Source organism: Notamacropus eugenii, chromosome 2 (genome assembly GCF_028372415.1).
Source record: "Notamacropus eugenii isolate mMacEug1 chromosome 2, mMacEug1.pri_v2, whole genome shotgun sequence".
Lineage (NCBI taxonomy): Eukaryota > Metazoa > Chordata > Mammalia > Diprotodontia > Macropodidae > Notamacropus > Notamacropus eugenii.
The window spans coordinates 38,858,921-38,874,645 of record NC_092873.1 but is presented as its reverse complement, the minus strand read 5'-3'; the positions used below and the strand labels follow the sequence as shown (position 1 = coordinate 38,874,645).

Here is a 15,725-nt window from a genome sequence, read left to right as displayed (position 1 = left end):
CTACAACTACTATTCCATGGTGGCTTACCTCTGGGACAGAATATCTATGCTCTTCCCTCCCAAGGAAGGCTCCTCTTTCTGACTTTTCCCATGGCTCAGTCACTAACAGGCCCTCACACTGCCCAGGGAACGAGGCACAGGGAGAGCTCATCCTTGTAAGGGATGAGAGGGAAAGTGCTCACAGAACGAAATCACTGTGACCTTGGGCAAACTGTGTAGTGCTGCACAGGGCTTTTTGAGAGGTTAAGTAAGCCAGGATTGGAGCACCAGGCCTTTAGAGCTAGGGGAAGCCCACAGGCCTCCTGTCCAACCATCTCCTTTCACTAAGGGCCAGAGAGGTAGAGACACTTCATGAGGTCACCCAGGCCATGAAGGAACAGACAGGCTTCCCACCCAGGTTCTCTGACTCCAAAGCTGGCACCCTGTGCACACTACCACACTGCACAGCACCCTGCTGTCTCAACCTCCTCATGTCACACAGGGAGATTCAATGACTTGCCCAAGGCTCCAGAGCTAGTTAGAAGCAGAGCTATGACAAGAAGCCAGGTCTTGTGAGCCAAGCCCTCCCCCGCACTGATGATGCCTCCAGAACCTTTCAGAACATAAAGGAATCCTCCTTCAGGATGACACTTGGGCAAGATGGTTACCCAGGTTCTGCTTGAATACTTCCAATGACAAGTGGCTCATTCAATTTTGGGAATCCAATCTCAGAGCATCTGGAATAAAGAGGTCATCATCTCTCTGCACTACGGTCTGTTAAGACCACATCTGGACTGTGTTGACCCTGGGACAGCAGAATTTAGTAAAGACAGCGATAAGCTGGAAAGCATCCAGGGCAACCAGGATGCTGAAGGGCCTTGAACTCATGTGTGGTGGCAACAGCATCTCTTTTATAGTGGCCCGGCTGATTTCCCCTTAAGGGGCAGGGAGGCAGGAAGACTATCCCTAGATTTGGTTGGTTCAGAGTACTAAAGTTTGAACCACTGGTGTGGCTTCTGTGTCACCTGAGCCATAAAAAGCCCAGTCTATAGGGAGCTGGTGCTCCTGAGGTCTGGTGGCATTGCAAATGTCACAAGGCCATCTTTCTGCCCAGCAATCACACTGTGGCAAATGGGAATGTGGAAACAGAAACAAAAGGTTGTCTATTCACTTGAATCAATGCTGTATCCTTACTGATTCTTTTTCTGGTTGAGTAAACTTCTCTTTATTAAATATTTCCTAGTCTCATTACATTCCAACCCAAGCCAGAACCACCAGCCCAGTGTGAATGAGACCTGGCCCAGAATGGTACGTTATCCTGAAGAGTGGAATCAGAACCATCTTAGGGCGGATCTTGGGCTGACAAGGGGGAAGCGTGTTGTGGAGGCCAGGGAGCACAGACTGGGTGAGTGGGAGTCTGGCACCTTGGGGCAAAACCAGGGCTTTTGGTTTTCTTGCCTTTTTAATTGAGAGGCTGGGGGGTGGAGGGAGAAGGAAAACTTCCAGATCTGAAGATAAAATAAAACATTTATTTTTTTAAAAAGGAAGAAAGGAAAACTCTATTGGGATGGGATAGAGATAAGTAACTGCATGACAATCTGAGGAGGGGCCTACATGAGATGGCCCATGAGCTGACTCTTAGACGGGGCCAGGAATTCTCTCTAGAAGGTGGAGGGTAGGAAAGAGTGCATGCCAGGTGTGTGGATCAGCCCAAGCAAAGGCACAGAGATGGAAGGCCAAATCTGGGGACTGGCCAGTCCAGCTGCAAGGCAGAGAGTGTGAAGGGAAGTACCATGGAACAAAGCTGGCAAGGGAGTCTGGGGCCAGACTGGAAAGGGCTTAGACACCTTAATTATATTCAGTCAGCTGAGAAACATGTGAAATCAATGGAAACTGCAGGACTAAACCAAAAGCTCTATGATAGCATTATCTTAAGGTCAAGGAGAGAAGGAAGCTTCCCCTCCAAAGAGGGCAGGGACAAAGAGCCACCCCTGAAGTTGGTCTGGAATGCATTCCCAGGGGCTGGCTCCACACATCAGGGTTGGGGGTATAACTGCGGCTGACAGGAAGTCAGGCAGGAGGGGCCCATTAAGGAGTTCGGCTAGATTTGAGATAGCCAGCCTCTACTGATAAAAATGTGGGAGGACCACCACACTCACCATTTGCTCTGACTTTTCTGCTTTGTCTTTGATATCCTTAATTTTGCCAAAGAGCTGCTGAATGGCTTTTTGAGCCTCTTCCAGTGCCTAAAATAAAAGGAATCCACGAATGAGCAGGAAATGAAAAGTAACACCCACTACCAGTCCAGTCTATTTCTGCCTTTGCTTCATACCTTGCATCTTATCAATTACACGGTAACCCTCTGATACTGAATGCCAACCATCATGTGTACAGACAAGTGCTTATGCCTCTGAAGGTGCCATCTGTTCAAATGGCTGAGGTTTCACCCCTCCTTCCTCTAAGAAAAGAGGCAGGAGACTTCTGGGAAAGAATCTTGTGTACGTTCTCAGATCATGGTCACAATGTTGGGTGTTTTGTGCTCAACAGCTTTTCTTTGTTAAAAGTGAGAGGGTACAATTGACAGACTACTTCCAGAAATGACTGATGTAATAAGATACGGTACCAATAAAACTTATTGTATAACTTTTGTATAGTGAGAGCAACAAGCTGGGGTGGAGCAGCCCCTTAATAAGGTGCCTCCTTCAAATGCAGCACAGAAGGAGTAAGGAAGGGGGAGGAAGGAAGAGGAGAAGAGAAGAGACTTAGGGATGTTGGCAGATCCAGGATGGAAGCTCTTCATACCACCAGGAAAGGCTGGACACTGCTAGGGCTGTGGTGCTCCTTCATCTGTCCTGCCCCATCTGGAAGCCACTGCTTGGGCTGTACAATAGCAGAGGGGCCCCACTCAAGCAAGCCAAAGGCTTCCAGGAAAATGAAAGGCTTACAAAAATGGACACCACACCTTACAAAGGATGATCCCAGCTCACCCAAGTGGAAAAATCAGGGTGGGAACTGTGTGGGACTAAAAGAACACACATGGAGAGTGTGGATGGTTCCGATGGAAGATATCAGCCAGACAAAGAAATTGCAACTTCATTTTGACCAAAGCACACTGTTTACTTTGGATTGAGGAGCTGGACTTCGGACACTGCCCTGGCAAGTCCTCTACAAACACAATGAATACCATCACAAATGCAGAACATGGATAACAAAGTGCTCTAAAGGGTAGCAGATAGGAAATCTCTTCAGTATTAGCACAGTTTAATTTGTAGTCTTAAAAGAAAAAAAGATGAGAAAGGCCACCAGAGAATGCACCAAATCTGGATTCAAGTGGAAGATGTATATGAATGAATTGAGGCAAGTTTGGGGACTTCTAAAGTCATCTGTAAAATAAGGGGGGGGTTGGCTAACATGACTTCTAAGACTCTTCAGCTCTGAATCTGTGACCATCCTTTTCTCACACCATGGTCCCTTCTCCAGGAATTCATAACATGAATTATCCTAGGAGTAGCAAGTTTGGGGTGAAGATAATGACTTCAGTTCTAGACAGAGTGGGTTTGAGGTATCACTGCCTCTCTTCTCTTCTAACCCTCTGCAAACTGACCTCAACATTCAACTGAAACAGATTTCTCTAAAGCTCCCGATGATCCTCTAATGACTAAGTATGTTGGTCTTTTTTCAGTCTTAAGTCTTCTCAATCTACTGGCTGCATATGACACTGCTACTCACCCCTTTTCCTGAATACTTAGATTTCCATGACGTTACTCTTTCAGTCTTCTGGATGTACCATAGTCTTCTCAAAATTCAACACATTAAAAACAGAATTCTTTACCTTCCCCCCAAAACCATTCCTTCTTTAAAATATCCCATTACTGTCAAAGCCACCGCTATACTCCTGGTCACTCAGGTTTGAAATCTTGGTGTCATCCTCAACTCCTCATGCTCATCCACCCTCAATATGGTGCCAAACCTTGTCTTTTATGGCTCTCACAGTTTCCCCTTCCGTACTCCCAGTCATCACCCTACTGCCTGAGACCCTAATCACCTTTGGCGTGTCTCCCTGTCTCCCCTTACACAGCTGCCAAGCACAAATCTGGCCATGTCACTCCCTCCCCTCAACAAATGCCTGTGGCTCCCTATTTCCTTCAGGATCAAATATATAGCCCTCTGGTTGGTACTTAAATATCTCCACAATCTGGCCCCTTCTCACATTTCTATCTTGTACTCAACTTCCTTTTGTGTACTTTATAAATGAGCCATGGTGGCCAGCTTGTCTTTCCTCACACATGACACTTTCATTTTCCATCTCTGTGCCTTTGCACTGGCTGTCTCCCCCCAACCCCCATCCCTCATGCCTGCAATGCCCCGGCCCCTCACCTATATGACTTAGAAGTATGTAAACCTCCTTTGGCAGGAGACCTTTCCCAGATCCCAGGGCCTTCCTCCTAAAGCTGCTTTCCATCTACTCTGTGTATATCTTGAAAATATCTATTTAATTACATGTTGCTTCCCCCACTTGAATGGCAGTTCCTTGAGGGCTTGTTTTTGCCTTTCTTTGTATCCCCAGTGGCACATAGTAGGACTTAAGGTTCCAGCCAGGGATACAGGTCTGAGCATCCACAAAGAAATGATAGCTGAAGCCATGGAAATGGATGAAGCGCCCAAGTGAAAAGAGAAAGGGGAGAAGAAACTGCTCTCCTAGGTTACAAGGGACTAGGGCCTGCTGAAATCTCCAGGTCGAGGACTCCTTACTCATGCTACACATTAAGTGGCCTCCTTCTTCCACTCTGTGGAGGCAGATACCACCATTACTGGGGCATGTATCCCTTTCTGCCTTTCTATCCCATGTCAAATTTCATACTCTAAAACAAGGATTTCCATGCCATTCCATATACCTTGGATTTTATGCCAGAAACAAGGACATCTTGTCATTTCTGTAACCAGATACTAGGATATATTTATTCCCTAATACAAAAGCAGTTTGGCACTTGGTTTTGAAACAAAAACTCACACTGCCCTATAGATTCCCACATTCAAAATCAAGAAAAAGTCTTGCCAAAAAAAAAAAAAAATCAGAGAAAATCCCAGTAAGAAGTGGGACAGAGTCAAGCGACGTTTCTCACTCATACTTAGATAACACTCCTATCTGCTCCCTATCTAATCCCTTACCCGAACAGGGAGAGCGGGGGCGGGGGGGGGGGGGGCAGAAGAATAATAGAAACAACTAAGAAATCAAGGTATGAACAGTCTGATTGCATTTTGGGCACAATTCCAAGTTGTTCTCCAGAATGACTGGATCAGTTTACAACCCCAACAGGAGGGAATTATTATGCGAGTACATGATTTAGACATAAAAGGTTACATTATAAGCAAAGTATGGAAGCACAGAAAAAAATTAACCTATTAGATCTATGGATAAGGAAAGAGTTTATGATCAAACAAGAAATACAGAGGATCATAGGATATAAAATGGATAATTTTCATTACACGAAATGAAAACTTTTTTGCACAAATAAAACCAATGCAGCTAAAATTAGAAGGAAGGCAGGAAACTGGGAAAAAATTTGCATTTCTTTGATAAAGGACTTATTTCTCAAATACACAGAACTGTGCCAAATTTAAGAAAATTTGTAATTTACATGCATATAATCATAAGAGTCATTCCAAAATTAATAAATGGCCAAAATTTATGAATAGGCAGTTTTCAGAAGAAAAAAATCAAAGCTATCAATAGTTACATAAAAATGCTCCAAATCATTAATAAATTAATGCAAACTGAAACAAAATCCGAGTAACCACTGTGCACCTATCAGATTGGCAAACATGACAGAAAAGGCAAATTACAAATGATGGAGGAGATGTGAAAAAAAGGGACACTAATGCACTATTGGTAGATCTGTGAACTGGGCCAAACATTCTGAAGAACAATTTGAATTATATCCAAAGGGCTATGAAACTCAGCAATACCACAAGATCTGTATCCTAAAAAGTTCAAAGAAAAAGGAAAAGGATCTATATGTACAAAAATATTTACAGTAGCTCTTTTTGTGGTAGCAAAGAACTGGAAATTGAGAGGAAACCCATTAAATGGGGAATGGCTGAACAAGCTGTGTTATATGATTGTGATGGTATACTACTGTGCTATAAGAAACAAGTGGAATAAAACAGCATAGACTTTCTAGAGCGCTGCCCCAACCCCAGCCAAATACTTGTAAAAAATGGCTCTAAACAAATTCTGGAGTTGCAGAACCCACAGAATGATGGAGTGAGGCAAATCTCTAGCCCAAGAAAGCCTGGAAGGTCTCTGGGAAGTGTCTATCACATCACATAGGAGGCAGGGCGCAGTCCAGTATGGGCCGTACCGGCAGAGATAGGACCTGAGCAGGCCTTGGAGAGACTGAATCTCTCACACCTATGGTGGTTTCCAGACTTCATGACTCCAAAACACTGAGGATAAATTGGAAGGTCAGTGGGAAAAGCCTGTGGGACCAGTGCAGGAAAGTGGAGTGGTCTGGCCCCAGTCCCGGAGTGCAGAGGGGGGAGGGGGCAGAGGAACCCGAGGAAGCCACAGCAGCAGCAGGGGCAGCTGCAGCCACTATTTCTGGAGTTCTAGGTCCAAAGACTGTGGGGGGATCAAGCGGTTGACAGTACACCACCACCCCCCCCGGAAGCAGAGAACTACCTGGACAAAGGGCTCAAAAGTCAAGTAAATGACTGTGGAAATGAGCAAAACCCAGAAAAAGAATCAGACTATTGAATCTTACTTTGGTGGACAAGGAAGATCAAAGCATGCAAACAGAACAAAGTCAAAGCTCTTCCATCCAAAACCTTCAAGAAAAACATGAATTGGTCTCAGGCCATGGAAGAGCTCAAAAAGAATTTTGAAAATCAAGTAAGAGAAGCAGAGCAAAAATTGGAAAGATAAATGAGAGTGATGCAAGAAAATCATGAAAAATGAGCCAACTGCTTGCTAAAGGAGACTCCAAAAAATGCTGAAGAAAATAACATTTTAAAAAAATAGACTAACCCAAATGGCAAAAGAGACTCAAAAAGCCAATGAGAAGAATGCCCTAAAAAGCAGAATTGACCAGATGGAAAAGGAGATCCAAAAGCTCACTGAAGAAAATAATTCATTAAAGATCAGAATGGAGCAGATGGAAACTAATGACTTTATGAAAAATCAAGAAATTATAAAACAAAACCAAAGAAATGAAAAAGTAGCAGACAATGTGAAATATCTCACTGGAAAAACAACTGACCTGGAAAACAGATCCAGGAGAGACAATTTTAAAATTATGGGACTACCTGAAAACCATGATCAAAAAGAGAGCCTAGACATCATCTTTTATAAAATTATCAAGGAAAACTGCCCTGATATTCTAGAACCAGAGGACACAATAAATATTGAAAGAATCCACCAATCACCTCCTGAAAGAGATCTCAAAAGAAAAACTCCTAGCAATATTGTAGCCAAATTCCAGAGTTCCCAGATCATGGAGAAAAAATTGCAAGCAGTCAGAAAGAAATAATTTGAGTATTGTGGAAATACAATCAGGATAACACAAGATCTAGCAGTTTCTATGTTAAGGGATCAAAAGGCTTGAAATATGATATTCTAGAAGTTAAAGGAGCTAGGATTAAAACCAAGAATCACCCTACCCAGCAAAACTGAGTATAACACTTCAGGGGAAAAAAAAATGGTCATTCAATGAAATAGAGGACTTCCAAGCATTTTTGATGTAAAGACCAGAGCTGAATAGAAAATTTGACTTCCAAACACAAGAATCAAGAGAAGCAAGAAAAGGTAAACAGGAAAGAGAAATCATAAGGCACTTACTAAAGTTGAACTGTTTACATTCCTACATGAAAAGATAATATTTGTAACTCCTGAGACTTTTCTCAGCATTTGGGTAGTTGGAAGGATTATATACATATAGACAGAGGGCACAGGGTGAGTTGAACAGGAAAGGATAATATCTAAAACAATAAAATTAAGAGGTGAGAGAGGAACATATTGGGAGGAGAAAGGGAGAAATGGAATGGGGCAAATTATGTCTCATAAAAGAGGCAAGAAAAAGCTTTTTCAATGGAAGGGGAAAAAGTGAAGCTTACTCTCATCACATTTGGCTTAAGGAGGGAATAACATGCACATTCAATTATGAAAATCTATCTTCTACTACAGGAGAGTAGGGGAGAAGGGGATAAGTGGGGTGTCAGGGGGATGAGGTGGGAGAGGGAAAAGATGGGGAGAAAATTCGGAATTCAAAATCTTGTGGAAATGAATATTGAAAACTAAAAATAAATTTTAAAAAAAGAAATGACAAGGGATGGTTTCCTAAAAACATGGGAATACTTAGATGAATATCAATTCACATAAGCAAAGTGAAGTGAGCAGAAGCAGGAGAACATTCTACACAGCAAGAGCAATATTGTAATGACAACCACCAGTAAAAAACTTAACTACTCTGATCCATGCAACGATCCAAGACAATTCTATTGGCCTCATGATAGAAAATGCTAAAAACAAAAACAAAATAAAACTATCACCTCCAGAGAGAGAAATGATGAACTCTGAGGGCAGACTAAAGTATATTTGTTTCAATTTATTTTTCTTGCCCTTTTTTTGCAAGATGGCTAATATGGAAATGTATTTCACATGACTTCTCGTGTATAATGAATATCATACTGCTTACCTTCTCAATGGGTGGGAGAGGAGTTTGAGGGAGGGAAAGAATTTGGAACTCAAAAATAAAGGCTAAGTTTTTTTTTTTTAAAGAAAAATAGAAAATAAAAATAATGCTAGTAAATACAAAAAAATTAATGGGTAGAGATCTTAATTTATAAGAAGACTCCATGGCATAACAGAAAGAGCCCTGGTTTGGGGGCCTGAAGGGCCAAGTTCAAGTAACTCTGACTTCCCTTAGATTAAGTGATCATGTCTCTCCAAGAATCAGTTTCCTCTTCTGTAAGAATGGGGGCAAGGGGCATGGATGGCATTGGAGAAGATAAAGGCCAAAGTCCCTTGTAGTTCTGAGTAAGATTCCATGACTCAATAAGACTCTGGTGCATTTACAATAGCCTCTTAGCCAAATGTACCCCCTAAAATATGTGGAATTCAACTGTGAAAGACTCAAAGGTCAAGTCATAGACATCTTTAAGCTGAGGTCCTAGGCCAGCTGTTCAAACTCCTCCCCCTGAGAGAAGGTAAATGCACCCACTTCACTCTCTCTCCTACTCTCAAACTGGTTTCTTCCACTGAGGTTACTGCATTCCTCCTCAAATAAACAATTAAGCCTCATACAATTTTCTGTTTCCCAGACCAAAATAATGATAAATTATCTGCCAGATTTTTCCTGGAATATCTGTACTTGTTAGAATAATGTGCCTTAGTTGGAAAACTTTGGTATAATTCATTTTCCAGAGTCAAAAGTAGCCTGAAACATCCACCCAATCACACCCATTCTTGGTACCTACTCTAAATATTAAATATTTAACTTCTTGAAGCCAATTATAATTTTTAAAAAGGCATTCTGTCAATGAAACTCAATTTCCGGACATGCAAATACTTAAGATTTCATATGAATAGGAGTACAGTGTTTTTATTATCTGGCTAATCAGAAATGTGCTAAAATAGAGACCCTGGCACCATCCCTAGACACGCTTTAAAATAAAATGCGGCCATATATTCCACTCCAAGCTGTATGTGGATTAAAAGCAGAACTAATTGCCCATATAAGTCTGTTTCCAATTTTACTTAGCCAGAGTCTCTGAACTGAGCACTGGAGCGTGACTCCAGCTGGTGTGCAAGGGCATTATTAAGAGGCAGTTACTGAAGCAGCCCGTAATTCCTGCAGTCTGCAATTTGAAGATGCTGGACAACTTTGGAGGAATAATCTAAAGTGTTCAGCAGCAGCCAACTACTTCATCTGGGCTTCTGTCTGTGTGGCACGGACTAAAATGTCCCTCTCCACACCCTCCTGAGAGGCACCATCAAAGCTAAACATAGGCACCATAAAGGAAGCAGAAGAAACTCCCTGGGCCCTGACACCACCTCTAATCCTTTCTTTTTGTCTTTCTGGAGAATTGAGTAGTAGACAAAGAGAATCTAACTCAATTTCAATGTCTTCCAGCAACAAGTAGGTCACCTCTGGCCCCTCACCTTTACGCTTGGCGTCTCATGTATAGCTTCATGATAGAGGGGATTTGGAGCCTTCATCGTGTGTGGGGCCACATGCATCCACTGATTCACATTCACATCAAAGTAAAGTCAAAGAACCAGTCAGTCTCTGTCTCAAGATCTTCACTGTGGCTCTAGACTTCAGTCAATCGATCAATATACAAGCTTCACAGAAAGCATCACTATGTCTTTGTGATCTCCCCCGTTAGCACCTAGTACAGTACCTAACACAGAGCAGGCTCTCATTCAATGTCTACTGACTGGTCAGTTGACTTACAAAAACATTTCTGCCAGTCTCAACACTCTTTGCCCTTTGACTCTTGGTTCTATGGTGGGGAAAAGAGTCAATTCCACAAAGGTCTGGTCTTTTGTGGGTGAAAAGCTTCATTTTGAGGTTGATGAAACTCTAAATTGAATTCTTCTATCATGCTCAAAACAAGAAGTCAACCCAGACCATGGGCCATGGCTGTGGTATCTGGGAACCATACATCATAGAAGAAGATATTATGCAAACTTTTGCTCTGGCTGGAAAGCAGGAAGATAAAAAAATCTTACGTTTAACAAACTAGGGCCATCATAACTGGAAGTCAATAGATATCCTTTTACCTTTGAAGTCAAGCAACTAATGATAATAATTCATATTTATATGGTGCCTTAAGATTCACAAAAAATTTTTCTAGTAATGATGGCTGGTATCTTTACAGAAAAGGTGGCATTTGTCACTATCAGTCTCCTTGGCAGGCCACTCTTGGATGCTGCTGAGATGAAAGAAGGGCATTCTGGGGTGTGGCGAAAATGGGAAGTCAAGAGCCATGCCAACAGTTTCCTATCAGTCATGGCTCCAAGGAAAAGATGGGTGAAGGCACCTCTTAGAAGTGAATGCTTCCAAGTGCTAAGGGCTTATGGCCACCAGATCTTAGTCTGTCAGAAGCCAGATTTCCTTCTTGGAGAAGAACACAATCAGTATACCACTAAATCCTCTACAGAAAACTCAGAAACCTGGAGTACAAAGAGGGCTTTATTTAAAACACAAATTTCTTTCCAGTTTTTTTTTTTTTTAACCAAAAGAATGCAAAGGGCAAAAGGCCATTATTTGCCAAGCTTGTTAAAATGCTCCGTTCCACGTAAATGACTTTTATTTACAGCTTGTGCAGACCACATCTACTGAAAACGTGAACTAAAGACCTAACTTTTTATAACTTTGAGGAAATAGGCCAGAAGTTCATACAAGACAAAGCCTGGACATAAACTCAACGCCAGAGAGACAAAACCGTCACAGCTTCAAGTTTGGCCTACCCATATCTTAGAGAAAAAAAAAGTCAGCATGCCAATGACTGGAAGTTTAAAGAAACGGCTTTCATTCGCAAAAAGTAACCTTTGAAAAGGTTTTTATTCTAAGCAACATTCTCAAATGGGAGAAGAGGAGAAAGAGCCTTTAACCATAAGTCTTACTATTTGTAAGGAGCTGGGGGAGGGGGAGTGAAGAAATTTAATTATCTAGGAGATGGGACACATATAAAGGAAAACACACTGGGCTCTGCCTACCCTTTCACCAACTACAACCCCCACTGCCCCCTATACATAGCTACAAGTTCCTCCATCTCAAGTCTAAGGTTTTCTTCTTGATCTTAACACTACTTTATCAGTGAGGTGTTTCTATATTCGTGAGGTGCTCCACAATTATCGCTCCAATATAGCTTCTAAGGAGCCATCATGCCCCTTGCCTAGAATACCCTTCTATCCCACATGTCTGGAATATCATCCCTCTCACCTCTGCCTCCCAGGGTTACTTTCTCCCTTTAAGTTACAGCTCAAGCATCACTTTCTAAGTGAAGCCCTTCCTCCCAAGCTATCTTGGGTTTCCTTTGTATCTATTCACTCAGTATTGTTTTCTGTATACACTTATCTATATGCTGGCTGTCTTTCTCCGTTGGAATGTGAGCTCCTTGTGATTGGGGCTTGTTTCATTTTTGTATTTCCATTCCCCGCACCAAAGGGGCATATACTTTGTTTCCCACTGCCCACTCCACCTTCCTAGCTCCTCTCTGGCTGCTCAGAATGCCCAGAAGCATTTCTCCCATGCTTTCTGACTGAATGTATTCCCTCATCTGTTGTGCTGCATGATCTCCCCCTAGATTTCCTTCTTACTGTAATATTCAATGCTCTTTCAGGGCTCCATTCTAGACCATTTGTTCTCCTTTCAGACCTGTCCTCAGAGGGAGGTCAGTTGCGTTTTCAGTACTCTTTGCAGCTGGCCATTCAGTACTCTTTGCAGCTGGCCATCAACTCTATCTCTTCATTCTTCATCTCTCCTGAGCCCAATTCCACTTCTCAATGTGCAAAAAAGGATGACCAAGCCCAGTGCATGATCCAAGCCCAGAGCATGATCCTAGCCCCGGGTATGATCCTAGCCCAGGGTATGATCCTAGCCCGGGGTATGATCCTAGACCCGGGTATGATCCTAGCCCCGGGTATGATCCTAGCCCGGGGTATGATCTTAGCCCCGGGTATGATCCTAGCCCGGGGTATGATCCTAGCCCGGGGTATGATCCTAGCCCGGGGTATGATCCTAGCCCGGGGTATGATCCTAGCCCAGGGTATGATCCAAGCATGGGGCATGATCCTAGCCCAGGGTATGATCCAAGCACGGGGCATGATCCTAGCCCGGGGTATGATCCAAGCCCAGAGCATGATCCTAGCCCAGGGCGTGATCCTAGCCCGGGGTGTGATCCTAGCCCGGGGTATGATCCTAGCCCCGGGTATGATCCTAGCCCAGGGTATGATTCTGAGCCCAGCGTCATGGACTTGGTCTAATGTAAGCAGGGAACTCTACTCTATTGCATGGCTGAAGGATATACACAATGCAGTCACCCTGAAAATATGGGTCGTATATGAGGAGGACCCTCACCCATCCTTGGCAAAAATGAAGTGTAGAATGCTATAAACAATGCCAGGCTTTTTCAATGCGTTGGTCAGTTTGGCTGAATTGTTTTTTATACCTTCTTTTTTGGAGGTGGCAAAGTGGGAAAGCCATAAAAACAAGAGACAACCAAAAATATCAGGGGCAAAGAGCACAGAGTCTGGAGCTGTGATTTTACCAATATAGTGAATTTCCCATAAAGAACCTCCTTCCGCCAAGAGAACAGAGCCGCTACTCTGTAATCTCACATTTTAGAGAGCTGTCTACAGCGGCCTACAAAACTCCAGAGTGCAGGTGAGGCAGATTAAGCTGTAATCAGAAAATGTTGAACAAAAAAAAATACAAATAGAACACAATCGAGATAGTGTTTACCTGTGGTTTTCTAAGCCAACATGCAGCCTGAGGGATCCATTTCTATCTGAGTTTGACAGGGTATGCCTTGAACCCAGGTCAGCATGGCTTTGAGGGCAGCTCCCTATGCCACACTGCTTCTCATCAATAAAAATGGCATTTTTATTTAAAAAGGAAATACACATCATTTCTCATACTACAGAGCTGAGAAAGTAACATAAGGCACTGGAGAGAGGGTTGACTCCCAGTCCAAGAGACCTGAGTAGTCCAAAAGTCTGTTCAGCCACATGCCCAGGGTCACACAATGACCCAAGGTCAGCCATCATTCATGTAGCATAAAACTAAGAATAAAATCTGACTCAATAGGAAAATCTGGCCCTTTGGCCACCTGACTCCCCCTTGTTCTGCCCTCCTTAGCTAGATCCAAATGAGATGTGAAATGCAAAGATGCATTTAATGGGAGCTCTCTTCTCCAGGTAGGTTAGTCACATTTTAGAGATTATTCCACTTTGCAGTAACTGAATTATCAGTAAAAAGTGAAAGCATTTTTTCCTCTTAGTCATAAGGATGGAATGGATGTCTGCTGCTAGGAAGGGGATGAGGAGAAACTCCATTCCTACACCCACAAACACAGACCATAGCCCTGACCCTTGGGAGCCAACTGGCAAAGAGCACCACTGAGAGAAGGGGAACAGGGGAATGGAGGTTCCCCACTGCTCACTGCTCTTACTCTGGAAGGACAAGACAATTCCATGGCTTAATAAATGTGGGGCATCTCAGTATGAACACAGGATAGTAGGACACACTAGCTGTGTACATGAACAGTATACCAGTCACCTAGTTGCTGAAATCTCTTGGTGCAGGGGAAAGGGAAGACAAGAAGTAGGGGAGAATAAGGTTGAGCATTTTCAAAATGGAAAATGTCTTCATTTCCAGTAATGAAAAATTGGAAATAACCTCTATATCAAACAAATGGCAAATGCCTAGTGACCTGTGGTATATTAATAAATCGAATCTTTCTGATCCACAGGGTAGCTAGGTGGTGCAGTGGATAGAGCACCAGTGCAGGAGTCAGGGGACCTGAGTTCAAATCTCACTTCACACACTTGACACTCACTAGCTATGTGACCTTGGGCAAGTCACTTAACCCCAATGGCCTCATCCTGGGTCATCTCCAGTCATCCTGATGAATATCTGGTCATTGGATTCAAATGGCACTGGAGGAGAAGTGAGGGCACAGCCTTCCCTCACTTAAAACAAAGTCAAGCACAAGTCATGTCATTATTTCCCTGATGGCATGGTCTTCTTCGGCAATGAAGGATGAACACACACACACATTTCTGACCCATTAAAAGTGACAAGTCCAAGAAATAAGAAGAAATACAATGACATATGAAGCAATGCAAAACAAAGCAGAATCTGAACACAGGACACACTGAGAGAATTGTGTTTTGCTGCTTTTTTATATATAAATGGAAGAGAGACTGAAGGCAGGCATTGGGCACCTAAGATGCTACTATTATCTTGTTAACATTTTAAAAAAATAACAGGCTCAGACTCAATGGCTTCGTATTCTTTCCCTATTTCGTTTGTCGCTGTTCATTCAACCTACTTCTTATAATTAGAAAATTTCTGTTAAAAACCAGCAAAGCACTGCCCAGTTACAAGGCGGTGTTACTGAGAGAATGGGAGGGCAGTGTGGGATGGTGTCTGGGAAGCTGACCTCAGAGGTAGGAAGTCCTGTCCCTAACCCATCCTGACTGTGTGACTCTGGGCAAGTCTCAACTTTTCACAGTAAGTGGAAGGCAAGGTGCCAACCTGCACTGGCAAATGGAGTTCTTCACCAAAAACTCCCTGTGCAATGAAACCACAGGCCAGGCCAGCATCATCTTATACTCTAAGAGTACATGAAAAATTCATGGAATAGCACGACTGCATCATCACTACTATGACATGGAAGCCTTGCTGACGGCAGATGAACAGTGATGTCTTTGTACACAGCAGTCACTTTAGTACAAATAAATGCATAAAAATGCCTTTTCCTGACCAGAGTCAGGAGATGGTGGCCTGCTGGCAGCTGACGCATTCCAGGATTCTTCCCCACCTCAGGGATGCTAATCCTTTCCAGGAAGATCTCAAGAAGCTCAGAACCTCGAAGGGACAACCAAAGAACTGGAAAGTTGGACAGGACTTTAAAGATCACTGAATCCAACCTCCTTGCTTTGCATGTAAGGAAAGTAAGTCCCAAAAGATGAAGTGGCTGGCAATGAAGCATCAGACCAGGATCTGAACCCATCC

The 15,725-nt window shown here is 43.0% G+C and overlaps 1 protein-coding gene across 2 annotated transcripts in view; it reads right to left on the bottom strand.

Moving 5' to 3' along the window:
• The window catches only part of VPS53 (VPS53 subunit of GARP complex), a 148,292-nt gene that overhangs the window by 93,240 nt on the left and 39,327 nt on the right, over nucleotides 1-15,725 (bottom strand). For both annotated transcript variants that reach the window (XM_072639900.1, XM_072639901.1), the window contains exon 5: nucleotides 2,139-2,225. In XM_072639900.1, the coding sequence (XP_072496001.1) occupies nucleotides 2,139-2,225 (87 nt within the window). The remainder of the gene's footprint in view (nucleotides 1-2,138; nucleotides 2,226-15,725) is intronic.